This window comes from Gorilla gorilla, chromosome 20, assembly GCF_029281585.2.
Source record: "Gorilla gorilla gorilla isolate KB3781 chromosome 20, NHGRI_mGorGor1-v2.1_pri, whole genome shotgun sequence".
NCBI lineage: Eukaryota > Metazoa > Chordata > Mammalia > Primates > Hominidae > Gorilla > Gorilla gorilla.
This window is the reverse complement of record NC_073244.2, coordinates 8,697,908-8,725,478: the sequence shown is the minus strand read 5'-3', so window position 1 is coordinate 8,725,478 and position 27,571 is coordinate 8,697,908. Positions and strand designations below refer to the sequence as shown.

At 48.7% G+C, this 27,571-nt stretch overlaps 2 protein-coding genes across 5 annotated transcripts in view; one reads left to right on the top strand and one right to left on the bottom strand.

Annotated features, from left to right (window-relative positions):
• The first annotated feature begins 1,728 nt into the window (after positions 1-1,728).
• ZNF77 (zinc finger protein 77) overlaps positions 1,729-27,571 on the top strand; it is a 26,704-nt gene continuing 861 nt past the window's right edge. The window contains exons 1-4 of one of the 4 annotated variants that reach the window (XM_063701960.1): positions 1,729-2,155; positions 7,744-7,870; positions 10,242-10,422; positions 12,138-13,744. In XM_063701960.1, coding sequence (XP_063558030.1) covers positions 7,837-7,870; positions 10,242-10,422; positions 12,138-13,464 — 1,542 coding nt within the window. In that variant the 5' untranslated portion in view covers positions 1,729-2,155; positions 7,744-7,836 and the 3' untranslated portion in view covers positions 13,465-13,744. Of the gene's footprint in view, positions 2,292-7,743; positions 7,871-10,241; positions 10,423-12,137; positions 13,745-17,150; positions 17,573-27,571 lie in introns of those variants that run through there. The other 3 variants (XM_004059715.3, XM_055371206.2, XM_055371207.2) reach the window with 3 other exon arrangements.
• Positions 25,166-27,571, bottom strand: part of ZNF57 (zinc finger protein 57) — a 20,103-nt gene continuing 17,697 nt past the window's right edge. Inside the window, exons 3-4 of the mRNA XM_031007493.3 lie at positions 27,385-27,556; positions 25,166-26,714 (exon numbers count right to left, since the gene is read on the bottom strand). Of these exons, the coding sequence (XP_030863353.2) occupies positions 25,349-26,714; positions 27,385-27,556 (1,538 nt within the window). The 3' untranslated portion in view covers positions 25,166-25,348. The remainder of the gene's footprint in view (positions 26,715-27,384; positions 27,557-27,571) is intronic.

The window sequence follows — 27,571 nt, the reverse complement described above, 5'->3', positions numbered from 1 at the left end:
GAAGTCACCTATTAAGATGAAGAGAGTTGGAGGATTTATTTTTTTCATTGAGCCACAAAAACAATTGTAATGCAATGTGTACACCATGGTACTTTTTAAAAATAATAAAGCGGGGGGAAACAAAACGTGTCGTTCAAATGGCGTTTTTTTGTTTGTTTTTGTTTTGAGATGAAGTCTCGCTCTGTCACCCAGGCTGGAGTGCAGTGGCGCGATCTTGGCTCACTGCAATCCCCGCCTCCTGGGCTCTAGTGATTCTCCTGCCTCAGCCTCCCAAGTAGCTGGGATTACAGGCATGTGCCACCACACCCGGCTAATTTTTATATATTTAGTAGAGACAAGGGTTTTGCCATGTTGGCCAGGCTGGTCTCGAACTCTTGACCTCAGGTGATCCACCTGCCTCAGCCTCCCAAGAAGTGCTGGGATTATAGGCGTGAGCCACCGCGCCCGGCCCTAGAGAATTTTTTAAAGTAAAAGGCTGTACTGTTCCTATGGTAATTGAATTCTTATTTTAACTCATTTGAGAAAATAATCATAGAAGTTTAAATAAATTTGAACTCGACGTGAAAATTCTGAATACTTTTATTCAGTTGAGCCGCAATTCCTAAAGCCTGGAACACGACTGCTCATCTCCGAAAAGAGTTTCCAGCTTGAGACAGAGTAGAAGTATAAACTCTATATCGCTTGCCATTTTACATACAAACATAATTGTCATAATTCATGTTTTTACTGTGTCGACCTAAATAACAGGCTGTCTAAAAACGGTGATAACAGTTCATTGCAGTGGGAATATGCGCGGCATAGCAAACGATGTGCTTATTCAGGGAGGTAAAGGAAGACAAAGGTTGTTTTTGGTTTTCATTTTTTTGAGACGGGGGTCTCTGTTGCCCAGGCTGGAGTACAATGGTGAGATCACAGCTCACTGCAGCCTCTATCCCCACGGGCTCGAGCGAACCTCCTGCTTCAGCCTACCAAGTCGTTGGGACCGTAGGCGCACACTCCTTTATTCCCAGCTAATTTTTGTATTTTTTGTATATATGGGGTTTTGCCATGTTGCCCAGACTGGGACAAAGGTTTATAAAGGAAAAAAAAATTTTAAAATGAGGATTACATCATTTTTCAGAAATAATTATCCTTGTCTACAAAGATCAGTAACAAGGGTCACACCAGTCTGAGTGTCCCTGTAAAAGTATTTTTTGTTTAAGCCTGTGGTTTTTGTAGAGTCTTTTTCGTTATTAAGCATATAAATGTGAGAACTCTCTCTTCATGACCTTCCGTGGTTCTGTTTGTGGGAGGGCTGCTTTTTTTTTTTTGAGACTCAGTTTCGCTCTTGTTGCCCAGGCTGGAGTGCAGTGTCCTGATCTTGGCTCACTGCAATCTCCGCCTCCTGGGTTCAAGCGATTCTCCTGCCTCAGCCTCCGGAGTAGCTGGGATTACAGGCGCCCGCCACCGTGCCCGGCTAATTTTTGTATTTTTAGGAGAGAAGTGGTTTTCGCCATGTTGGTCAGGCTGGACTTGAACTCCTGACCTCTGGTGATCCGCCGGTCTCCGCCTCTCACGGTGCTGGGATTACCGGCGTGAACCACCGCGCCCGGCCGAGAGTTTTAAAGAACACAGGGAGCGCCTGGTGGGGTCCGGCCTCCTGGGGCCTCGTCGCCTCGTCTCCAGATCTCCAGGTCTCTGGACCCCAGGCGTCCGCGCCCACCCGGGAACAGCACGGTGACGTCACGCACGCGGGTCCCGCCCCCACGCAGGACTCCGCCCCATGGGACTCCGTGCTCTTCCTCTCCTACCCGCACGAGGGGCCGCTCCGAGGGGAAACTGAGTCTGGAGTTCCCGTGCAGTCAGAGAGGAGGAAGCCGCGCCCTCCCTGGACTGGAGTGAGTCCTCCCAGATCCGCGGGTGCCCGGCTGGAGGGTCAGCCACGCGTGTTCTCGACGAACCCGTCACTGAGGAGAGAATTATCCAATCAGGACAGGCAGGGGCGGGGCCCAGGGAACTGTCCAGTCAGAGACGTTAATCCGAAGTGGAGCCCTGCCCAATCAAGGGCGCTAGGGGGACGGACTGGAGAATTCTCCAATCAGGGGTGCGGAATCGAGAGCACTGTCCAATCAGAGTCTCGACTTCCCGAGATCTGTCCAATCAGACCCCGAGGACGGTAAGCCGAGTTCCCTTCTGCCTTGCGTGCTTCCCCGCCTACCCCGAGCGGCTCAGGTGTCCTGTCGTGCTCACCTGCGCCGGTCGCTGGACCGCGGGGCGCTAACCCTGGAGAGCCCAGGAGCGGGCGGGACATGGTGAGTGCCGGGCGGGAGCCGAGCCCGGGCCCAGGGCGAGGTGGGGCGGCAGGAACCGGCTTCCGCCCGAGTTCGCAGCCGGAGAAAGCTGAGGGACGCGCGGGGCGGCGCACGACGAGCGCCTGGGCCCCGGGGACGTGGTCACAGCGGCCGAGGGGTAGGGCTGGGGGCAGTCTGGGGTGACAGCAAAAGCGGTCAGAGGCTCGAGGGGTAGTTTCTGGGGACAGTAGAGGTCAGGAGTTTGGGGAGAGCTTGTGGGGACAGCAGAGGTGGTTAGGGGCTTGAGGCAATTTAAGTGGACAGTAGAGGTTTAAGGGGCACAGGGGCAGTTTGCGGGGACAGTAGAGGCGGTCAGGGACTCAAGGGCAGTTTTGGGACAGTGGAGGAGGGAAGGGACAGTTTGCGGGAACAGACACGGTCAGGGGCTCGGCGGCAGTTTGGGGGTTCAGTGGAAGGGAGTCAGGTTCAAGGGCAGATTAGGGGGCCAATAGCAGCGGTCAGGAACTCGGGGAGAGTTTGAGGGGGCCATAGAGGCGGTCATGGGTTTGAAGGGGCAGTTTTGGGGGACAGGTGATCAGGGGCTCGAAGGCAGTTTAGGGGGACAGTAGCTGCAGCCGGGAGTTTGGGGGCAGCTCGAGGGGACAGCAGAAGCAGTCAGGGGCTTAGGGGCACTTTAAGGGGGGCAGTAGAGGCAGTCGGGCTTGAGGGCAGTTTGGGGGGACAGTAAAGGGAGTCGGGCTCGAGGGATGTGTTGGGGGACAGTAGAGGCAGTCAGGGGATCGGGGAGAGTGGGAGGAGAGGGCAGGAGCCGTCAGGGGCTTGGTGGTCAGTTTGGGAAGGTCTGCCAAGGAGGAGGTGGTGCCCTGTCCTGGAGCCTGTCAAATAATAAAATCCTGGGCCGGGCGCGGTGGCTGACGCCTGTAATCCCAGCACTTTGGGAGGCCGAGGCGGGCGGATCACCTGAGGTCAGGAGTTCCAGACCAGCCTGGACAACATGGCAAAATCCCGTCTCTACTAAAAATACAAAAATTAGCCGGGCGTGGTGGCGGGCGCCTTTAATCCCAGCTACTAGGGAGGCTGAGACAGGAGAATGGCGTGAACCTGGGAGGTGGAGCTTGCAGTGAGCCGACATGGCGCCACTGCACTCCAGCCTGGCGACAGAGAAAAACTCCGTCTCAAAAACCAAAACCAAAAAAAAAAAAAAAAAAAAATCCTGGCTAGAGAAGGAGAGAGAAAAATAGGGATAAGCCCCAGCTTCCGAAACCTGCCAGGTCTCCAAATCAACCAGGAAAAGGCTTTACTTTCATACACAAGAAAAGGTTTGGAGGAACGTTTTAGGGGACAAGCAGAAAGGGGGTTGACAGTAAATGTACCTCCTCGTGGTCAGCTAGCTCAGGGGAGGTGACAGGGGACTCCACACTTATTGCTTGCTCAGACTCCGGGGGGCCACTCAAAGTTCAGGGGCCTGTGGAGAGGACAGAAAGCTGAGTAAAGTTTGGGGAAGAAACGGGACGCTGCGAACATGTGGTCAAGCTTGTGTAAACCCAAACGTAGTAAGGAAACTTTTATGAAAAAGGATTATTGTGAGGTATTGGAGGAGGGGAGAAGGGGCTGTTGCAATAGGGAGAAGGGTTCGTTGGATTAGGGGCAGGAGAGTAATGCCAGAGGCTTGGGGTTCTATTGCAGTGGGGTGGGGGTATAAGCAACAGGGGCATGGGGACAGTTGATGATTGAGCTGCAGGACTAATGCTGTAGCCACAGGGAGACAGCTGCAGGGGGAGAGCTCTGTGACCATCAAGTATGCAGGCATCTGAAGAGCTGGCTAGGCCTGGCGCGGTGGCTCATGCCTGTACTCCCAGCACTTTGGGAGGCTGAGGCAGGTGGATCACCTGAGGTCAGGAGTTCAAGACCAGCCTGGCCAACATGGTGAAATCCCATCCCTACTAAAAAATACAAAAATTAGCCGGGCGTGATAGTGTGTGCCTGTAATCCCAGCTACTTGGGAGGCTGAGGCAGGGAGAATTGCTTGAACTCGGGAGGCAGAGGTTGCAGGGAGCCATGATCACACCACTGCACTCCAGCCTGGGCACACCTAACCTAGTGAATCATTTCTGATGACAAAGAATGGGATTTCGGAGGGTCTGAATCTGGCCTTGTCATCTGCGTGAATCTTATCTAAGTCGTATGGGAAGGGAGGGTCCTGGCTGTGCCCAATTCCAGAGCACAGCAGGATGGGCTTTCACCTTTGCTGGTTTCCAGGAGCACAGAGCTGAAGTCAGTTCAACATTGTCACCTGACAGCTGCGAACAGCCTCGTCTGTGTCCAGCTCAGCATTGGTATTGTTACTATTTCAGCCCCAGGTTTTAGTAAATGTAAAATAATGAGGCCGGGCATGGGGATGCACACCTGTGGTCCCAGCCACTTGAGAGGCTGTCGGGGGAGAATCGCTTGAGCGCACGAGTTTGAGGCTGTACCACTCCACTCCAGCCTGGGCAACAGGGCTAGACCCTGTATGGAAAAAAAAAAAAAAAAAGAGCCGGGCGCGGTGGCTCACACCTGTAATCCTAGCACTTTGGGTGGCCGAGGTGGGCGGATCACAAGGTCAGGAGTTCAAGACCACCCTGATTGACATGGGGAAACCCCGTCTCTACTAAAAATATCAAAATTAGCCAGGCGTGATGGCAAGTGCCTGCAATCCCAGCTACTTGGGAGTCTGAGGCAGGAGAATCGCTTGAACCCGGGAGGCGGAGGTTGCAGCGAGCTGAGATCGTTTCACTGCGCTCCAGCCTGGGAGACAGAGCAAGACCCTGTCTCAAAAAAAAAAAAAAAAAAAAGAATAAATGCTTTTTGCCTTTTTTTCTTGTCGTTAGTGAGGGCAGTCATTGTCTTGGATGTGTTCTTTGCCTTCTGCCACTGCCTGGTGTTATACCATGGCTTAGCCCGAGAAGGCTGCTGTGGAAAACTCTCAAACTCGGAAGACGTTGCATCTTCCATTAGGATGAGGGGAAAGGCACACACACAGCCCCATGCCTTATTGTGAGGTGGGCGAAGGTGTGGATTGAAAACATTCATGAAACTAGCACTGACTTAGGCAGGGTGCAGAGTTTGTGACAGTGGGGGACCCTGCTCCATCTCCTGTTAGTATCTGCGCATCAGACAGATGCGCATTCTGTAATATACGACCCACAGTACAGAGAAGCGGCAATTCCGATTAGGGGACTGACGAACAATTTATCATGAGGATAATCATTAACTGATACCTGTTTTCTGCATGGGACCCTTTGTGGGACAGAAAAACTTCTAGATCTTCTAGAATCCACCACTCACCCCTTTGTCCTTTAACACAGGCTGAAAGTGGTGATTTGGCTGTGTTCTTACTTATTTTTATTTTTTTTTGAGACAGTCTCACTCTGTCACCCAGGCTAGAGTGCAGTGGCTTGATCTCAGCTCACTGCAACCTCTGCCTCTGGGTTTAAGTGATTTTCCTGCCTCAGCCTCCCGAGTAGCTGGGATTACAGGCATGCACCACCATGCCTGGCTAATTTTTGTATTTTTAGTAGTGGTGTGGTTTCACCATGTTGGCCAGGCTGCTCATGAACTCCTGACCTCAAGTGATCCTCCCGCCTTGGCCTCCCAAAGTGCTGAGGTTACAGGTGTGAGCCACCTCACCCAGCCTTTTTTTTTTTTTTTGAGGTAGGGCGTCTCTCTGTCACCCACGCTGGAGTGCAGTGGCGACATCTTGGCTCACTGCAGCCTCAACCTCCTGGGCTCAAATGATCCTCCCACCTCAGCCTCCTGAGTAGCTGGGACGCCAGGTGTGCCCCACCATGCCTGGCTAATTTTTGTATTTTTTGTAGAGACAGGGTTTCACCATATTGCCCAGGCTGGTCCCAAGCTTCTGGGCTCAAACAGTCCTCCCACCTCAGTCTCCCAAAGTGCTGGGAGTATAGGCCTGAGCCATCAAGCCCAGCTGCTGATAGCATTTTATTATAAAATAGAACACATGTAGAACTTTTGTAAGACAATTACAGAGTCAGTGGAAACGTCCTAAAGTGAACAGTGTGTAATGACAGCCAGGCCATGTCTTCGAAGAAGCCTTGGCATCCAATTTGAAATGATGTGTAATGGTAGGCTTCTCCCTCCAGATCAGGCCAGTATCCTACATTCTTTTTTTCTTCTTTTTTGAGATGGAGTCTCACTCTGTTGCTAGACTGGAGTGCAATGGCGCCATCTCGGCTCACTGCAACCTCCACCTCCTGGGTTCAAGTGATTCTCCTGCCTCAGCCTCCTGAGTAGCTGAGACTACAGGCGCGTGCCACCACGCCCAGCTAATTTTTGTATTTTTAGTAGAGATGGGGTTTCACCATGTTGGCCAGGATGGTCTCAATCTCTTAACCTTGTGATCCGCCCGCCTTAGCCTCCCAAAGTGCTAGGATTATAGGCGTGAGCCACCGCGCTCGGCCTATCCTAAATTCTTTTAGCCTTTTTTTTTTTTTTGGTAGAGACAGGGTTTCACTGTGTTGTCCAGGCTGATCTTGAACTCCTGAGCTCAAGTGATCTGCCTGTCTTGGCCTCCCAAAGTGTTGGAACTACAGGCGTGAACCACCACACCTGGCCAATGTCCTAAATTATAAGGAAATAATCTCCTTGCTTTTCTTCATAGTTGTATTTTTAAAATTTAATTTAATTTAATTTTTTTTTTTAAGAGACAGGGTCTTTGCTCTGTCACCCAGGCTCGTCTTGAACTCCTGGCCTCAAGCGATCTTCTCACCTTGGCCTCCCAAAGTGCTGATATTATAGCTGAATAAGAAATAATAAAATTTGAGCAAGTCATGTCAATTTCCATGTTACCTGAATGATTGATTGATTTTATTTTTTTGAGATTGGGTCTCACTCTGTTGCCCAGACAGGAGTGCAGTGGCACAGTCATAGTTCACCGCAGCCTTGAACCCCTGAGCTCAAGTGATTGTCCCTCCTCACCCTCCTAAGTAGCCGGGACTACAGGTGTGTACCACCGTGGCTGGTTAATTTATTGTTATTTTATTTTTTTTGTAGAGACGGGATCTCGCTATGTAGCCCAGGCTGGTCTCCAACTCCTGGCCCTAAGCAGTCCTCGCACCTGAGCCTCTCAAAGTACTGGGATTGCAGGCATGAGCCACCAGCCTTAGCTTAATGATGTTTTCAGATTTTTCAGTGTTTCCCCGCCCTCAAACCTGCCGTTTCTCAGTAATTCTTTGTAAGTCTCTGGCAGAGGCCGTCATTGCACTTTGCTCCCTGTTGGGAAGGTACTCACGGCATTGAGTGTACCGCACTTTTTCATACTGTTGGTCACCTCTCACAAGGACATAAGCTCTGTGTGGCTCAGTTCCCCAGGCTGTCAGCCTCACCCCTCTTCCTGCGCACATGGGGGAGGCGGTGCCTTTGCTGAAGTGGGATGTGTGGAATGTTTTAGGACTCCGTGGTCTTTGAGGAAGTGGCTGTGAACTTCACCCCAGAAGAGTGGGCGTTGCTGGATCATGCTCAGAGGAGCCTCTACAGAGATGTGATGCTGGAGACCTGCAGGAACCTGGCCTCCTTGGGTAAGGGTGGCGTCATTCCCTCACTGCCTCCTTGGGTAAGGATGGCATCATTCCCTCACTGCGTCCTGGAGAGCAAAGAGATCTTGGTTTTCTTTTTTTTTTTTCTTTTTTTGAGACGGAGTCTTGCTCTGTCGCCCAAGCTGGAGTGCAGTAGCACGATCTCGGCTCACTGCAAGCTCCGCCTCCCAGGTTCACGCCATTCTCCTGCCTCAGCCTCCTGAATAGCTGGGACTACAGGTGCCCACCACCACGCCCGGCTAATTTTTTGTAGCTTTAGTAGAGATGGGGTTTCACCGTGTTAGCCAGGATGGTCTCGATCTCCTGACCTCGTGATCCGCCCTCCTTGGCCTCCCAAAGTGCTGGGATTACAGGCGTGAGCCACCACGCCCGGCCTAAGATACATTGTTTTTCTTTTTATTTGAGCTCAAAAATTGAAATATGTTGGAAAAGAGATAGACATGATCCCAACACCCAGGTAACATGGGAGTCAAAACGCTTCTCCATGAAAACAAAGTTTTGTGTATGATTGATATTTAGTTTTTCTTGATCACCAGTCTTTGGCTGCCCACATTTTATAAGTCCGAGTAGAGTATTCTGTGTCACGCTGGGGCAACGAAAGCAGCTTTGTGGTTCACCACACAGAGTAACTGTACTTTGAAAATCAAAGTGCATTGTGATAAAGTAAATCCAAGTTACACTGAGTAATCCACGTTTGACATGGTAATTTTGCTGCAATTAAAACTCACACTCAGCCATCATCGGTGGTCTGGGAAGTCAAAGTGTTGGCCTGTCTCAGGAGAACATTTGTTGCCCTTCACAATCCTTCCTCATCATGTGATTCTCCAGGAATGGGCGGTGCTCACACCTGAGAGCAGCCGGGCATAGTGGAGGAAGGACTCCTGTAAGGGCCCTGTGCCTGTGAGCACCAGGAGAGCAGCAGCCCTTGGGAGGAGTGGGTTCTGGATAAGAAGGTTCTGTTTGGCAGCGTGGGTTAGAAGTACAAACCCTTGGCCGCACGCAGTGGCTCACGCCTGTAATCCCAGCACTTTGGAAGGCCTAGGTGGGCGGTTCACCTAAGGTCAGGAGTTCAAGACCAGCCTGGCCAATGTGGTGAAACCCCATGTGTACTAAAAATATAAAAAGTAGTCGGGCGTGGTGGCGGGTGCCCGTAATCCCAGCTACTCGGGAGGCTGAGCAGGAGAACTGCTTGAACCCAGGAGACAGAGGTTGCAGTGAGCCAACACAGTGCCACTGCACTCCAGCCTTGGTGACAGTGTGAGACTCTGTGTCAAAAAACAAAACAAAACAAAAAAAAGAAACACAAACCCTTCTCTGAGGAGGAGGAGGTGTGTCCTCTCTCAGCTGCCCTGTTTGGCTTTTCCTGCACCCTCATGCGCTGTCCTCCTTCGCAGGGGAAAGCCTCTGGATCTCCTCGTGTACGAGGAGCATTTGTGCATGTGCAAACTTTGCTTTTCTGATAATATTTTACTTAACATTCAGTCTCCATCTGTTTGGAACTATTCTATTTCTTAGTGAATGGCTTGCCACGTTCATCTCTTCTGTTTTTTTTTTTTTTTTTTTTTGAGACACAGTTTAACTCTTATTGCCCATTGCCCAGGCTGGAGTGCAATGGTGCGATCTCGGCTCAATGCAACCCCCACCTCCCAGGTACGAGTGATTCTTCTGCCTCAGCCTCCCGAGTAGCTGGGATTACAGGCACATGCCACTATGCCCGGCTGATTTTTTGTATTTTTAGTAGAGATGGGGTTTAACCATGTTGGTCAGGCTGGTTTCGAACTCCTGACCTCAGGTGATCCACCCACCTCGGCCTCCCAAAGTGCAGGGATTACAGGCGTGAGCCACCGCATCCAGCACCATTCTTTTTTTGAGACAGGGTCTCACTCTGTCACACAGGCTGCAGTGCCATGGTACGCTCATGGCCCACTGCAGCTTTGACCTCCTGGGCTCAAGTGATCCTCCCTCCTTGGCCTCCCAAGGAGCTGGGATTATAGGCACACAACATCACGCCTGGCTAATTTAAATTTTTTATTGTTGTTTAGAGTTGAGGTCTCCTTATTTTCCTATGTTGCCCAGGCTTGTTTTGAACTCCTGGGCTCAAGCAATTCTTCTACCTTGGCCCCGCGGTGCTTTGACATTACAGGCATGAGCCACTGCACCCGGCTCACCTATTTTTTATTATTGCCAAATTCTCAAGTAGATGAGGTCCTCAGAGTCTCACTTTGATAGCATGTCTATTCTTCCTTATAAACGGTACATTTTTGGATTACTGTATGAAAAGAAATCCCTATGTAGTCTATTTCCTTTATCCCAACATATTTCCCCTAAGAAATTGTGTAATTGATTGTTGCAGATTGTTACATTTATGTTAGAACCAGTGGATCAAGTTCTCAGAGGGACGTTTTTGGGAATGGAATATCCAATGATGAAGAAATTGTAAAGTTCACAGGAAGCGATTCCTGGTCTATTTTTGGAGAAAATTGGAGATTTGATAACATTGGAGATCAGCACCAAATCCCACAGAGGCATCTGAGGTGAGTGGCGCTCAACCGGAGGGATGGGCCTCTCCGCAGAGCGTCAAACTAACTTGCAATTCAAAGAAAAGTATCGGCCGGGCACAGGGGCTCACGCCTGTAATCCCAGCACTTTGGGAGGCCGAGGCGGGCGGATCACCTGAGGTTAGTAGTTCGAAACCAGCTTGGCCAACACGGAGAAACCCCGTCTCTACTAAAAATACAAAACATTAGCTGGGCGTGGTGGCTCATGCCTGTAATCCCAGCTACTCAGGAGGCTGAGGAAGGAGAATCGCTTGAACCCAGGAGGCGGAGGTTGCGGTGAGCCGAGATCGCACCATTGCACTCCAGCCTGGGCAACAAGAGCAAAGCTCCATCTCAGAAAAAAAGTATAAACCAGATACACAATTTCAGACTCACAGAGACATTTTTTTTCTTTTTCTTTATTTTCTCTTTTTAAAAATATATTTTAATAATTACTTTATTTTATTTTGTTTTTATTATATTTATTTATTTATTTTTGAGATGGGGGTCTCACTCTGTCAACCAGGCTGAAGTGCAGTGGCACGGATCTTGGCTCACTGCAACCTTTGCCTCCTGGGCTCAAGCAATCCTCCCACCTCATCCTCCCAAGTAGCTGGGACTATAGGCACACACCACTGCACCTGGCTAATTTTTGTGTTTTTGTAGAGACGGAGTTTCACTGTGTTGCCCAGGCTGGTATCAAACTCCTGGACTCAAGCAGTCCACCCATCTCAACCTCCCAAAGTGCTGGGATTACAAGTGTGATTCACCGTCCCTGGCTGAGACTTTTCCTAAGAGAGTATTTTTATAAATGTGATGTCAATGTCACGTGTCTGAAACAGTTGGAAACAATATCAGGAAACTTCATCTATAAGAAACACCGTGGGCTGGGCACAGTGGCTCACGCCTGTAATCCCAGCACTTTGGGAGGCTGAGGCAGGTGGATCACCTGAGGTCGGGAGTTCGAGACCAGCCTGACCAACATGGAGAAACCCCATCTCTACTAAAAAAAAAAAAAAAAAAAAAAAAAAAAAAGAATTAGCCAGGTGTAGTGGTGCATGCCTGTAATCCCAGCCACTGGGGACGCTGAGGCAGGAGTATTGCTTGAACCTGGGAGGTGGAGGTTGCGGTGAGCTGAGATCATGCCATTGCACTCCAGCCTGGGCAACAAGAGCGAAACTCCATCTCAAAAAACAAAAAAAAAGGAAAAGGCTGGGCGTGGTGGCTCATACCTGTAATCCCAGCACTTTGGGAGGCCGAGTCGGGCAGATCACGAGGTCAGGAGATCAAAACCATCCTGGCTAACACGGTGAAACCTCATCTCTACTAAAATACAAAAAAATTAGCCAGGCGTGGTGGCAGGCACCTGTAATCTCAGCTACTTGGGAGGCTGAGGCAGGAGAATGGCATGAACCCGGGAGGTGGAGCTTGCAGTGAGCTGAGATGGTGCCACTGCACTCCAGCCTGGGCAACAGAGCGAGACTCCATCTCAAAAAAAGAAAAAAAGAAACACCGTGAAATTTATGGCTGCAGTTGAGCCTTCAGCTAGAGCATTAAGCTTGTTCTCCATAGAAACCAGGCAGACAGTGCTGAAAATAGACCCATTCAGTGAAATTGGCAAGTAATGTAATCAAAATAATCACTAAAAACCATTAATAAATTAATCACTTATAATCGTTCATGACTAGTAGCTTGCTTCCCATTTTGAACAGAAGTCAGTTGGGGAGACTCTGTGAAAGTAATGAAGGTCATCAATGCGGAGAGACCTTAAGCCAGACTGCGAACCTTCTTGTGCACAAGAGTTACCGTACCGAAGCTAAACCCTCTGAGTGCACTAAGTGTTGCAAAGCCTTCGAGAATCGGCAGAGATCTCACACCGGACAGAGACCATGTAAGGAATGTGGGCAAGCCTGCAGCTGCCTCTCCTGCCAAAGCCCTCCTATGAAAACGCAGACTGTAGAGAAACCCTGTAATTGCCAGGACTCAAGGACAGCATCTGTGACATACGTGAAAAGTCTCAGCAGTAAAAAGTCTTATGAATGTAATAAATGTGGAAAAGCTTTCACTTGTCCCTCATCTTTCAGGGGACATGTGAATAGTCACCATGGGCAGAAAACCCATGCATGTAAAGTATGTGGGAAGACCTTTATGTATTACTCCTACCTTACACGGCACGTAAGAACTCACACAGGAGAGAAACCGTATGAGTGTAAGGAGTGTGGGAAAGCCTTCAGCTGTCCCTCATACTTTCGAGAACATGTCAGAACACACACTGGAGAGAAACCGTATGAATGTAAGCATTGTGGAAAATCATTCAGCTGTTACTCCTCCTTTAGAGATCACGTGAGGACGCACACTGGAGAGAAACCCTGTCAGTGTAAACATTGCGGAAAAGCGTTCACTTGTTACTCGTCTCTTCGAGAACATGGGAGAACGCACAGTGGAGAGAAACCCTATGAATGTAAGGAATGCGGCAAAGCCTTCAGGTACCCCTCCTCTCTGCGAGCACACATGAGAATGCACACCGGAGAGAAGCCCTATGTGTGCAAGCAGTGTGGGAAGGCCTTCGGATGTCCCACTTACTTTAGAAGACATGTGAAAACACACAGCGGGGTGAAGCCCTATCAATGTAAAGAGTGTGGGAAAGCCTACAGTTTTTCCTCCTCCCTTCGAATCCACGTGAGGACGCATACTGGAGAGAAGCCCTTTGAGTGTAAGCATTGTGGGAAAGCCTTCAGCTGTCACTCCTCCCTTCGAGAGCATGTGCGAACCCACAGCGGAGAGAAACCGTACGAATGTAATCAATGTGGGAAAGCCTTCAGCCACGCTCAGTACTTTCAAAAGCATGTGAGATCACACAGTGGGGTCAAACCCTACGAATGTACTGAATGTGGGAAAGCCTACAGTTGTTCCTCGTCCCTTCGTGTGCACGTGAGAACGCACACTGGAGAGAGACCGTATGAATGCAAGCAGTGTGGGAAAACCTTCAGGTATCTCGCATCGCTTCAAGCACATGTGAGAACACATGCTGGAGCGTGAATCTATGAATACAGTGGACCTGGGAGAGTGTTCAACCATAAAACCTTGTTGTAAATGCGAGAAAACACTGGCGAGAAACCTTATTTATGTAGAGCATGTAGGAAAACCTGGTATAGCACTTATTTTGTACCTAAAAACTCAGAGTAGGAGAGAAATCTCTTAATTATGATTAATACGGTATTGCCTTTACATGCCTCAGCCTTAATAGTGATTCCTTGTGTATTCTAGTGTATGTTTGTGATGTAAACATTTAATAAATATCCTGTTTTGTATGCTTTCAGCTATGTATATTTTGTCATTTAGGACTTTAAATAATTATAGTTATATAAAATTTGTCTCGTTTCCATTGAAATGTCTTTTGGACCCAGGGATGCACAACTTGGTGTGAGTTTAGATGAAACGTTTTTGATTCCCACTTTCTTGTTTTTTTTTTTTTGTTTGTTTGTTTTTGAGACAGAGTCTCGCTCTGTCACCCAGGCTGGAGTGCAGTGGTGCAATCTCGGCTCACTGCAAGCTCCGCCTCCCAGGTTCATGCCATTTTCCTGCCTCAGCCTCCCGAGTAGCCCGGCTAATTTTTTCTAATTTTCAGTAGAGACGGGGTTTCACCGTGTTAGCCAGGATGGTCTTGATCTCCTGACCTCGTGATCTGCCCGCCTCGGCCTCCCAAAGTGCTGGGATTACAGGCGTGAGCCACCACACCCTGCCTATTCTCAGTTCTAATAGACTACCCGGAAACAAACACGTGGTAACCTTAGGGACCTAAGTGGCAATTCATTTTTCTGACTTCTGGCTCTGCTAGTCTAGAACAGCCCCCAAAGCCAACATGACATTTGACTTTAGTTTCCTCTTAGCACACTCCATAGACTGTTCCACAAGCATCCCCACCACCGTCCCCTCTTTAGGATTCAGGTACACAGAGATCCTTGGATTTCGCCATCCCTCTGGTTTTCATCAGGCCATTCCAGGCTACTGCATTTAGTGATCTCCTCTCTTCCTGTGAACCCCTTTATCTCCAGCTCTTCTCATATTTACGTGATTTCTGTAGTAAGCGTCTTGTTCCTTAATCGTGACCTGTTTCCTCACTCCACCCTGACAGTTTTAATGTTGCAGCCAAGAACGCATTCGCTGCATTGCTGATGTTGAGTGGCGGCAGTGACCACTGAGCCTCCATTTTCTTTTTTTCTTTTCCTTGAGATGATTTTCACTCTTGTTACCCAGGCTGGAGTGCAATGGCATGATCTCAGCTCACTGCAACCTCTATCTCCTTTTTTTTTTTTTTTTTTTTTTTGAGATGGAGTTTTGCTCTTGTTGCCCAGGCTGGAGTGCAATGGCACGTCTTCTGCTCACCGCAACCTCCACCTCCTGGGTTCAAGCAATTCTCCTGCCTCAGCCTCCCGAGTAGCTGGGATTACAGGCATGTGCCACTATGCCCAGCTAATTTTGTATTTTTAGTAGAGACAGGGTTTCTCCATGTTGGTCAGGCTGCTCTCGAACTCCCAACCTCAGGTGATCCGCCCGCCTCGGCCTCCCAAAGTGCTGGGATTACAGGCGTGAGCCACCGCGCCCGGCTCAACCTCTATCTCCTAGGTTCAAGCGATTCTCCTGCTTCAGCCTCCCGAGTAGCTGGGATTACAGGTGTGTGCCACCACAACTGGCTAATTTTTTTGTATTTTTAGTAGAGACAGGGTTTCACCATGTTGCTCAGGCTGGTCTCGAGCTCCTGATGTCAGGTGATCCACCTGCCTTGGCCTCCAAAACTGCTGGGATTACAGGCATGAGCCACCACACCCACCCTTTCTTTTCCTTTTTGATACTGAGTCTCACTCTGTTGCCCAGGCTGGAGTGCAGTGGCATGATCTTGGCTCACTGCAAGCTCTGCCTCCCAGGTTCAAGTGATTTTCCTGCCTCAGCCTCTTGAGTAACTGGGACTACAGGTGCACACCACCACAGCTGGCTTTTCTGTATTTGTATTTATCTAATTTGTTGAGACAGTGTCTCACTCTGTTGCCCAGGCTGGACTGCAATGATGAGATCTTGGCTCACTGCAACCTCTGTCTCCTGAGTTCAAGCCATTCTCCTGCCTCAGCCTCCCAAGTAGCTGGGACTTAAGGCATGCACCACCACACCCGGCTAATTTTTGTATTTTTAGTAGAGACGGGGTTTCACCATGTTGGCCAGGATGGTCTCGAACTCCTGACCTCAAGTGACCTGCCCACTTTGGCCTCCCAAAGTGCTGGGATTACAGGTATAAGTCACTGCATCCGGCCTATTTACTTATTTTTGAGACAAAGTCTCACTCTGTTGCCCAGGCTGGAGTGCAATGGCACAATCTCGGCTCACTGCAACCTCCAATTCCCAGGTTCAAGCAATTCTCTTGCCTCAGTCTCCTGAGTAGCTGAAATTACAGGAGTGCACCACCACACCCAGCTAATTTTTTGTATCTTTAGTAGAGATGGAGTTTCGCCATGTTGGCAAGCTGGTCTCAAACTCCTGACCTCAAGCGATCCAGCTGGCTCAGCCTCCCAAAGTGCTGGGATTACAGGCATGAACCACCATGCCTGGTCTTCTTCTTTTTAATTATTAAAAAAAAAAAGAGACAGGGTTTCGCCATGTTGCCCAGGGTGGTCTCGAACTCTTGAGCTAAAGGGATCCATCCACCTTGGCCTCCCAAAGTGCTGGGATTACAGGCATAAGCCAGCGTGCTTGGCCTCTATTTTCTCTTTTTTTTTTTTTTTTTTTTTTTGAGATGGAGTCTTGCTGCTTCACCCAGGCTGGAGTGCACTGGTGAGATCTTGGCTCACTGCAACCTCCACCTCCCGGCTTCAAGCGATTCTCCTGCCTCAGCCTCCTGAGTAGCTGGGATTACAGGCGTACGCCACCACGCCCAGCTAATTTTGTATTTTTAGTAGAGACAGGGTTTCGCCATGTTGGCCAGGCTGGTCTCGAACTCCTGACCTCAAGCGATCCAGCTGGCTCGGCCTCCCAAAGTGCTGGGATTACAGGCATGAGCCACCATGCCTGGTCTTCTTTTTAAGTATTAAAAAAAAAAAAGAGACAGGGTTTCACCATGTTGCCCAGGGTGGTCTCGAACTCTTGAGCTAAAAGGATCCACCCATCTTGGCCTCCCAAAGTGCTGGGATTACAGGCATGAGCCAGCATCCTTGGCCTCTATTTTCTTTTCTTTACTTTTTTTTTTTTTTTTTTTTTTTTTTTTTTTTTTTGAGATGGAAGTCTTGCTGCTTCACTCAGGCTGGAGTGCAGTGGCGAGATCTTGGCTCACTGCAACCTCCACCTCCCGGCTTCAAGCGATTCTCCTGCCTCAGCCTCCTGAGTAGCTGGGATTACAGGCATAGGCCACCATGCCCAGCTAATTTTTATATTTTTAGTAGAGACGGGGTTTCACCATGTTGGCCAGGATGGTCTTGATCTCCTGACCTCGTGATCCGCCCGCCTCAGCCTCCCAAAGTGTTGGAATTACAGGCGTGAGCCGCCACGCCCGGCCCTATTTTCTATTTTGGTTATTTCAGACTAGGAATACAGAGACGCAGAAAACTACAGCTGTGCACTGAGACCACTGACACTTGGGAGTCACCGCACTCCAGGTACAGGGACCGCCACGAACAAGCGAGTCCTCCCAGACACGCAGGAGTAGCCCCCAAGGCTGACAAAAATCACATTTGTTCCAGGTACAAAAGGATGGACACATCCAGAGACACGGACACACCCACAAATCATCGCCCCCGCTCTTCAGCCTCACAGCGGCCCCCTGGTCCCTCCAGAATCTCTGTCATCAGTCACCCCCATACACAGAGCATCGTCCATCGTGGGTGGGGGCCCCGCCACAGATGCCACTCCCCAGACCCAGAAGATGACCGGAAGCTGCTGCAACGCGGGGCAGGGGTTCAGGATGTCCGTAATCTCCCGCCTCGCCCTGTCTGAGTCCCCTTTTCTGTCGCCTGGAAAAACCACAGCAGCCGCCCTCGCAGAAGTAGGGAACTTCGCCCGTGCTACAGCGGCTTCCGTAATCCCAGGGGGCCCCGCGGCACGAGGCTTAAGAGGCGGGGCGCGCTGCATGCCGGGAGGAGCTCGATGGGCGGGGCTTTGAGCGACTGTGCAGCCTCCGTTTGAGGTCGCCGTTTCCCACAAGCCCCCGGGGCAGGGACCTCGCCGGCGCAGTTGTCTGGCTGGGACTGCGCGGGTGCTGCGGTGAGCCTCGGGGTCTGGTATGGCTGGTGCTTGTGCAGCCACTGCCTCTGGCCTCTGTGATTGCGAAACTGAGGGGCAGTGGGTGCAGGTGCGCCTGCAGGTGTGAGGGACCGAGGGGCGGTGGGTGTGGGTGGGCCTGATGGTGAGGGTGGGTGTGGGTGCGCCTGTGGGTGTGGGGGACCGAGGGGCAGTGCATTTGGGTGTGGCTGCCGGTGTGGGGGACAGAGGGTGGGTGTGGGTGCGCCTGCAGATGTCGGGGACCGAGAGGCAGTGGGTCGGGGGAACCTAGGGTGGGTGTGGGTGCGTCTGCGCTGGTCGTGGTGGGGCGCCTTTGAGGTTGGTGGTTGCGGTTGTCCTGGGGAGCCGAGGTGGCTACGCGGCTGTGGGGTGGCTGTGGCCGTGGTCGGCGGGTGTCCGTGGAACATGGACCCAGCCACTCTTTTTCCAGCTCTTTCTCCCCGCAGCCGCAACTGTGCTCCCGAGAGGGCGCAGGTGCGGGTCTTTAATGAGGCTTGTTGGGAAGAAGTCGTGGAACTGGGTTGTTATGGGAGCTGGAGAGTCGAAACTGGCCTGAAGCCAAGTCCTCGGCTGATGCTTGAGGATTAGGACCCCCCACTAGGAAGGGTCCCCTTTGGGAGAACTGGAGTGCGCTTTTAGGTTTTCAAAACCACAGCGTCTCCAAAGATCTGACCCTGGGGACCTGAATAAACTCAACTCTCACAGAAGCGTTCTTGGCAGGCGCGGCCCGAAAGGGCATTTCCTGACATCAGTACAGGCAAATTTGGGGCATGAGCCCTCCTTCCTCAGACCTTCAGTGCTTCCTGAGTATCCAAAGGTGGTAAAAGAAACGTTGCACGTTTTCTTTTCTTTCTTTCATTTTATTTATTTATTTATTTATTTATTTTTTGAGATGGAGTTTCGCTCTTGTTGCCCAGGCTGGAGTGCAGTGGCGCTATCTCGGGCTCACCGCAACCTCTGCCTCCCAGGTTCAAGCGATTCTCCTGCCTCAGCCTCCGGAGTAGCTGGGATTACAGGCACCTGCCACCACGCCCGGCTAATTTTTTGTATTTTTGTAGAGACGGGGTTTCACCATGTTGGTCAGGCTGGCCTTGAACTCCTGACCTCAGGTGATCCGCCCACCTCGGCCTCCCAAAATGCTGGGATTACAGGCGTGATCCACCGCGCCCAGCCACATTGCACGTTTTCAAAGTTCAGGAGGGTTTACATTTTCTCTTAGCGAAAGCGGTTTGTTGTTTTTTATTATTTTTAATATACATACAGTAAGACTATTTTAAGCGTATTTCTATGAGTTTTCATAAATGCATATTTACACCACCAAAATAGAGAACATTCTATCACTCCCCAAATACTCTTGGGTTGCCCATTTGTACTCAACCTTTCACCCCGAACCACTGATCTGCTTTAGCTACCTGTATCTTTGCCTTTTCCAGAATGTCATGTTATGTGAAATATGTTGCCTTTTGAGCCCTGTTTTTGTAAAATTCGATGCCATATTTGTAAAATTAGCTAATTACACTTGTCATTTATTGATTGATTGAGACAAGGGTCACATCCTGTCACCGAGGCTGGAGTAGGAGGGGCACAGTCATAGCTCACTGCTGCCTCAAACGTCTGGGCTTAAGTGATCCTCCCGCCTCAGCCTCCCCAGTAGCTGGGACTCCAGGCATGCATCACATGCCTTGCTAATTAAAAAAAATTTTTTTAGTAGAGACAAGGTCTCATTGTATTGCCCAGGCTGGCCTGGAACTCCTGAGCTCAAGCAATCCTCCCACTTTGGCCTCCCGAAGTGCTGGGTTTACAGGTGTGAGCCATGGCGCCCAGCCTATTATTGTCTTGTAAAATTTTCAGTTTAAAAACTTTTGACAGGCTGGGCACAGTGGCTCACACCTGTAATCCCAGCATTTTTGGGAGGCCGAGGTGGGCGGATCACCTGAGGTCAGGAGTTGGAGACCAGCCTGACCAATATGGAAAAACCCCGTCTCTACTAAAAATACAAAAAGTTGGCCTGGCATGCCTGTAATCCCAGCTACTCGGGAGGCTGAGGCAGGAGAATCGCTTGAACCCAGGAGGCAGACGTTGCGGTGAGCCGAGATCGCGCCGTTGCACTCCAGCCTGGGCAACAAGAGCGAAGCTCCGTCTGAAAAAAAAAAAAACAATCGACAGAGCTAAATATAAGAGGTGGCAGATAACAGGCCTTCAAAACTGAGAGGTTAAATTACTATTTTTACATCAAGATATGTGAGTTAAGGTTAAGATTCTGTGTTCCTTGTGCTTAACTTTCTTCATTTGTATGATGGGAGGGAAGCTGGGAACAGGAGGTGCAATGAGATGATAAGTCATATTAATCTCCGCAGTACTTAACATCGAGAAATTGACAGAATTTCATTTGCTTTCCTCATTAACAAAATGCAAAGCTATTGGCCAGGGGTGGTGGCTCTCAACTTTAATCCCAGAGCTTTGGGAGGCTGAGGCGGGAGGATTACTTGGGTCCAGGAGTTCCAGACCAGCCTGGTCAACATAGTGAGACCTCATCTCTACAAAGAAACAACGCCCCCCACCACACACACACAGAAAGCTATTACATTTTCTTCTCTTTCCTGTGAGCCCATTTGGTGGAAGTGCAAACTTATGAAAATCATATCTTTGAAAAGCAAAATGGCCTTTTTGAGCTTTACAGATTATTAAAACACAAAGCTTCCATCCACTCTTATGAAAATGCATTTAAAATTTCCCAGTTTCAGGATGTCAAGTGTGCTGCGGGGCCTCAAGGCCACCCCCAATGGTTCAGTGATTTGTCAGGGGTACTGAAGGGAACTGGCATATAGTCAGCCTTACAGCTAAGATTTATGACAGTGCAAGGAAACAGAGCCAACTATTAGCAAAGGGATGAGGCACACGGGGTGAAGTCGGGGAAACCAGGCATGAGCTTCCAAGGGTCCTCCCTGGTTGGCAGCGTACAAGATGCTTTTACTGCCCGGGAAACTAATTGTAACAGCATGTGTGACTATTTACCAACCTGAGAAGCTCAATAGAGACTCTGCCAGGGTTTTTTTTAATTGCCAGCTGGTTGTGATGCACTGCTTGGCAAATACCAAGATTCCAGATGCCTGGAATGAAAGGTGTTTTGCATAAACCATATTGCTTGTGCAATTTTGACACAGCTGACCTTGTAAACGGGCCTTTCAAGGGATAGCACTCAGGCCTGTTTTGCTAAGTTTTTTGCAGTGCAGCCTATTGGCCCCTGCTTTACAGCAAAATAATCATCAGTGAGACCGTCACAGCATGGGGGGGAATGAGCTTGCAGGAATGATTCCAGCTATGCCCTTTAGGGGTTTCGGACTTAGTTAAAATAAAGGTCTATTTTAGAAAGCCACCTGGCTTCCTCCTTAAACTTGTGTATGAATCCTTTTTACCTGTCCTAACTCACCAAGTGTGTGGTAGAGCAGAACTCTTGCCAGTAATTTGAAGCTTCCACAGCTCAGACGGTGTCGTGATAGGTTCCACACCTGATTACGGTCCCACAGGACACACAAGGTACTGCCGGAAACTGAGTTTACAATTGTCAGGGCAACCTAAGCAAGACATCCATTAGTCAGCAGTGAAGGTTAACAGACACTCAGCGCGGACTCCCCCGTAGGGAGAATTCTCAGTCCTGTCCAATGAGGTTAGTTGAGTCCCCGATTTCAGAGGGACTGCCTGAGGCAGTCAGTTCCACATGGTTTGCTTGTCTATGACCACAGATCATCACTTTCACCAGTGCGGCCCTCAGGGTGTTCTGCAGGGCAGGAATAGCAGCTGGGCGGCTCCCTCACAGCGTGTCAGGGTGGTCTAGGCTCAGCAGTCAGTTTGCGTTCAAAGAACTTACTGCGTGGGCACGTTGGCTCACGCCTGTAATTCCAGCGCTTTGGGAAGCTGAGGCAGGTGGATCACCTGAGGTCAGGAGGTTGAGACTAGCCTGACCAACATGGTGAAACTTTGTCTCTACTGAAAATACAAAATTAGCCGAGGATGGTGGCACATGCCTGTAATCCCAGCTACTTGGAAGGCCGAGGCAGGAGAATCGCTTGAACCCAGGAGGTGGAGGTTGCAGTAAGCCAGGATCACGCCATTGCACTCCAGCCTGGGCAAGAAGAGTGAAACTCTGTCTCAAAAAAATAAATAAAATAAAAAGAACTCATGGGAGTTTGGAAAGCAGCACAGAGGGTTTTCCTTCAGGAGGAAGGAAAAAGTTGCAGGAAAGATTCTGAAAAATAAGATGGACACTGGCCTCTGCCCTCCCCCAGCCACCTCCTCAGATGCTTTTGGATATTTCCTCCTGTTACAAAGTCACTGTGTCCCATTGGGCAATCATTTTACATTTAAAAAAATCATCCTTTAGTGTTATCCAGACCTTTCTTCTGGAAGGGTTGTATGGAATAGGAACAAAGTTTTTCCACAGAAAAACCTTTTAATGCTATTTACTCAAAGACACAGGTTTAAAAATTGGTTGTGATAAAATCTGAAATTATCAAAAAAATTTCAAGATGGCTTTACATAACCTCCCATCCCTTTTGTCCTGATCATTTATCCAGTGAGCAGCTCAGAAAAGATCAGTCTGTTTCCGAGGGATAACCACCTTACTAAGTTGTGTGTACCAGGAGATGGTGAGGGAAGCAGGGTCAAACTGTCCATCCACTGTTACAAACTGCAGTGAATCCAGAAAGCCAAACACAAGCCATCAGCAGTGAGGCATCCCCCAGGTGGGGGGTCAAGAGCCCAGTGTCAGGAATAGGTGGAGGTCACAGTGCCTGGCTATGCCCTTAGCAAACTCCAGCTTTTGGCAGCAATCACGTTTGCCATGCAGTCATTCTCCGTATAAGATGAACCATCTACTGTTTATGAAATTTCAAAAATTTAATGTTTTATGTCAATTTTTAACATTCAGATGCAAGAGGCACATACTACAAAGGCTTTTATTTTTATTTGTTTACTTTTGAGACAGAGTCTTGTTCTGTCGCCCAGGCTGGAGTGCAGTGGTGTGATCTCAGCTCACTGCAACCTCCGCCTCCCGGGTTCAAGCAATTCTCCTGCCTCAGCCTCCTGAGAAACTGGGATTACAGGCATCCATCACTGCGCCCAGCCAAGTTTTGTATTTTTTAAGTAAAGACGGGGTTTCACCACGTTGGCCAGGCTGATCTCAAACTCCTTACCTCAAGTGATCTGCCTGCCTTGGCGTCCCAAAGTGTTGGGATTTACAGGCGTCAGCCACCTGGCCTGGCCAGCCTCACCATACAAAGGCTTTGTTTTCTTTTTTTTTTTTTTTTTTTTTAAGACAGAGTCTTGCTCTGTTGCCCAGGCTGGAGTGCAGTGGTGCGATCTCGGCTCACTGCAAGCTCCGTCTCCCGGGTTCACGCCATTCTCCTGCCTCAGGCCTTCCGAGTAGCTGGGACTATAGGCGCCCGCCACTGTGCCCGGCGAATTTTTTGTATTTTTACTAGAGACAGGGTTTCACTGTGGTCTCGATCTCCTGACCTCGTGATCTGCCCACCTTGGCCTCCCAAAGTGCTGGGATTACAGGCGTGAGCCACCGCACCCGGGCTTTTATGAAGGCCCCCCCTTTATAAAATAATGGCAATTGTGCCCCCAGTATTAAATGCAGCATTTGTAGCCTTAACATCATAGCTGTCAGATGTTGGATGTCATCCAACATCCAGGTTGGAATGCAGGAGGCTGGGGGAGGGATCTGCTGCAGCAGGAGCTAGGCTAACACTCAATTTACAACTCGTATAGGTAAGATGCTCTGTGGTCCACATCAAATGGGAACCCTCTAATCAGTGACAATCATGTTCAAATTCATGGCCGCATATCACATGGCCTAAAAGTTTAAACCATTGCAAAAATGAAGCTGAAGCATACCCCTGTGTTTATTGTTACGGGGAGTCATTACTGTTAACTCCAACAATGCACACCTGTGTATCTATTGCTCCCCACCATTTAAACACCCCTGAGTAGTTCTTTGGTTAAGATTGTGAGGGTAGAAGTGCCGGGTGTGGTGGCTCACGCCTGTAATCCCAGCACTTTGGGAGGCCGAGGCAGGCGGATCACGAGGTCCGGAGTTCAAGACCAGCCCGGCCAACATAGTGAAACCTGGTCTCTACTGAAAATACAAAAGTTAGCGGGGCATGGTGGTGCATACCTGTAGTCTCAGCTACTTGGGAGGCTGAGGCAGGAGAATCGCTTGAACCCGGGAGGCAGAGGTTGTGAGTCAAGATCACACCACTGCACTTCAGCCTGGGCAACACAGCAAGACTCTGTCTCAAAAATAAATAAATAAATAAAATAAAAATAAGGTAAGACCTAAAGGAGGGAGTTAGCTTCAGAGATGATCACCACGACAGTCAGGATCAGTGGCCTGGTGGACGTGGCAGGTGTTGTAGCAATCCACACTAAATGTCTTCATGTTGGGAGAGCTCATGGAGATGTCTGGCTGAAAGTTAGGCAGCTGGTGTCTGTTGTAGATACTCTTCATTAACAGGGGCAGGAATCAATACAATGATCCAGAAGGCCGTGTGCATGGTGCACCTGTGTGCCACCTTTATGTCTCTGAGTATGCTGGCTCTACAAAGCGGGTAATGACTTCTCTAGTCCTGACTGCCAAACCTCATGCACAGTAGAAAATCAGAAGATTTTAACTTGGTGCCATAAAGGAAAGACATTCAGGGAAATGTGGTTCCCAGCCTTACACATATATCTGTAACAAAACCATCTACAGATTTCATTCTTGTTTTGTAGGTCCCCATTCCTAATTCAAAGGCTGCTATCTAACTCCCAGTGAGAAATGAGAAAAACAAATTGCAAAAGATGATTAGAGACTATACTTTATAGAGAACTCTGCATATTTACAAGGTTTTGCAAAAAAAAAATTTGGTAAGGTACAATATATAAAATAGGTAAGTGATATCCATTATCTGTAGCAGTAGGCCATAAGAAATACCAAAGTTTTATTGTTGTAATGATCCCATACAGAAAAATATAGAAACTATAAAAATTATGTCATGTTCGGCCGGGCATGGTGGCTCACGCCTGTAATCCCAGCACTTTGGGAGGCCGAGGTGGGCAGACCGTGAGGTCAGGAGATCGAGACCATCCTGGCTAACACGGTGAAACCCCATCTCTACTAAAAATACAAAAAATTAGCCAGGCGTGGTGGCAGGTGGCTGTAGTCCCAGCTACTTGGGAGGCTGAGGCAGGAGAATGGCGTGAACTTGGGAGGCGGAGCTTGCAGTGAGTGGAGATCGTGCCACTGCACCCCAGCCTGGGTGACAGAGGGAGACTGTCTCAAAAAAAAAAAAAAAAAAAAAAAAATTGTGTCATGTTCAAAGTACGCTTCAAATCACCACGGGTCTAATACGGTTCGAAATGAAAATATTTAAGAGATAAAACAGTTAACTATTAAAACTTAGGTACTATAGCTGAAAGAGGACTTAGAGAATTATTTTCTCACATAAACATTTATTTTTGAAAGAGCTGGAAATTCACGACTAATGGGTCTGTTTTACAAATGCGGTATTGACAAAGACAATATCATACTTCTAAATTTCTCTCCTAGTGTGAATTTTCTGGAGCATTATACATGAATTAATGTGAGGTTACCCCGTTAGAGTTATAAAATTTCTCTTTAGTGTGTGCTCTCACTGGTTTTAGAAAGAATGACTTGGCAACTGAAGGCTTTTGAGTATGACTGACATTCATGGGATCTCTGTCCTGTGTGCATCCTCAGATGGTTCCGGAAGGAGGAGTGCCACTTGAAGGACATCCCACATTGTTTACATTTGTGAGGTTTCTCTCCAGTGTGCATCCTCACATGATTATGTAAGGTTGAGGACCAAGTGAAGGTTTTTCCACATTGTTTACACTCATAAGGCTTCTCTCCAGTGTGCATCCTCAAATGACCTTGGAATGCTCTGGAAGAGGTAAAGGCCTTCCCACAGTGTTCACATTTATGGAGCTGCTCTTGCGTGTGAATTCTCACATGTTCTCTAAACGTTGAGGACCAAGTGAAGGTTTTTCCACATTGTTTACACTCATAAGGCTTCTCTCCAGTGTGCGTCCTCAAATGACCTCGGAATGATCTGGAAGAGGTAAAAGCCTTCCCACAGTGTTCACATTTATGGAGCTGCTCTTGCGTGTGAATTCTCACATGTTCTCTAAACGTTGAGGACCAAGTGAAGGTTTTTCCACAATGTTTACACTCATAAGGCTTCTCTCCAGTGTGCGTCCTCAAATGACCTTGGAATGATCTGGAAGAGGTAAAAGCCTTCCCACAGTGTTCACATTTATAGAGTTTCTCCCCAGTGTGGATCCTCATGTGGACTCGCAAGGTTTCAGACCAACTGAATGTTTTCCCACACTGCTTGCATTCACAGGGCTTCTCTCCCGTGTGCGTCTTCTCATGTCTTTGAAAAGCCTGGGGGTAAGTGAAGGCTTTCCCACAGTGCTGACATTTATAGGGCTTCTCTCCAGTGTGTGTTGTCATGTGTCTTTGAAATGTCGAGGGATAAATGAAGGCTCTCCCACATTCCTGACATTTATATGGCCTGTCTTTTGTGTGAGTTCTCACATGTCTAGTGAAGCTTGCGAACCCATTAAACGCCATCCGACACTGCTCGCATTTGTAGGTTTTCTCTGCTGTGTGAGTCTTTACGTGGTGAGAGAGGTAACGAGGATGTTGGAAAGTTTGCCCACATGCTTGACACTTATACGGCTTCTCCTCAGTGTCGGTTCTTCCGTGACTGCATAGGTGTGAGGGACAAATGCAGGCCTGCTTACATTCCTCACCTGGAGGCGCTTTTCGTCCACAGTGAGACTTGACGTGCCTTTTAAGAGAAGAAAGATGCGTGAAGACTGTCCTACACTTGGTGCATTCATATGGTTTTTCTCCAGCAGAAATTTCCTTGTGCAGGGTAAGATCTGGCATTTGATGGATGGCTTCTCCATATTGATTACCTTCATTATGTGTACAGAATCTGTCCACCATACGATTTCTGTTAAAAATGAGAAACATTTTTTTTATGGTATGTTTAGTAATGATGTGTTGAGATGTATTAACAAGCATTAGAAATACATTTCTAACTACATTTCAGTATACGTGAAGTTTTTCTATTCTGAATTGTTTGAAGAGACATATTTTTAATGCAGTATTTATTATATATGGGGTTTTCCTGTAATTTCTTTTTATTTATTTATTTTTTGAGACGGAGTCCCACTCTGTCACCCAGGCTGGAGTGCAGTGGTGCAATCTCAGCTCACTGCAAGCTCTGCCTCCCAGGTTCACACCATTCTCCTGCCTCTGCCTCACAGGTAGCTGGGACTACAGGTGCCTGCCACCATGCTCGGCTATTTTTTGGTATTTTTAGTAGAGGCGGGGTTTCACCATGTTAGCCAGGATGGTCTTGATCTCCTGACCTCGTGATCCGCCTGCCTCAGCCTCCCAAAGTGCTGGGATTACAGGCGTGAGCCATCACGCCCAGCCCCCTGTAATTACTTCTAACAATTATGTTTCAAATTCTCAATGTCTTAGTCAAATACAAATTTTTTTTTTTTGGTTAAAATTCTGAGGAATAAACAAATTTGGAGCAATGCTTATATTTGGAGCAATAGTTAGATATATATTTAATTGCATACAAGGATTTTTCTCTTGTGAGTGCAACTCACCTCAGATTTTTGTGTTGGTCTTCAGTGCCATAGCCTTCACAATTTTTTTCTAAAGTGTAGGCACAGGAATTATTTCCTGTGAAGTTTGGTATTGTCTGTTCCTTAGATTTTTCTTGCCCGTACATATCCTGCAGAGAAACTGACCCATTGGCTTTAAATTGAGTCCCATCATCTGCAACAAAAAAGT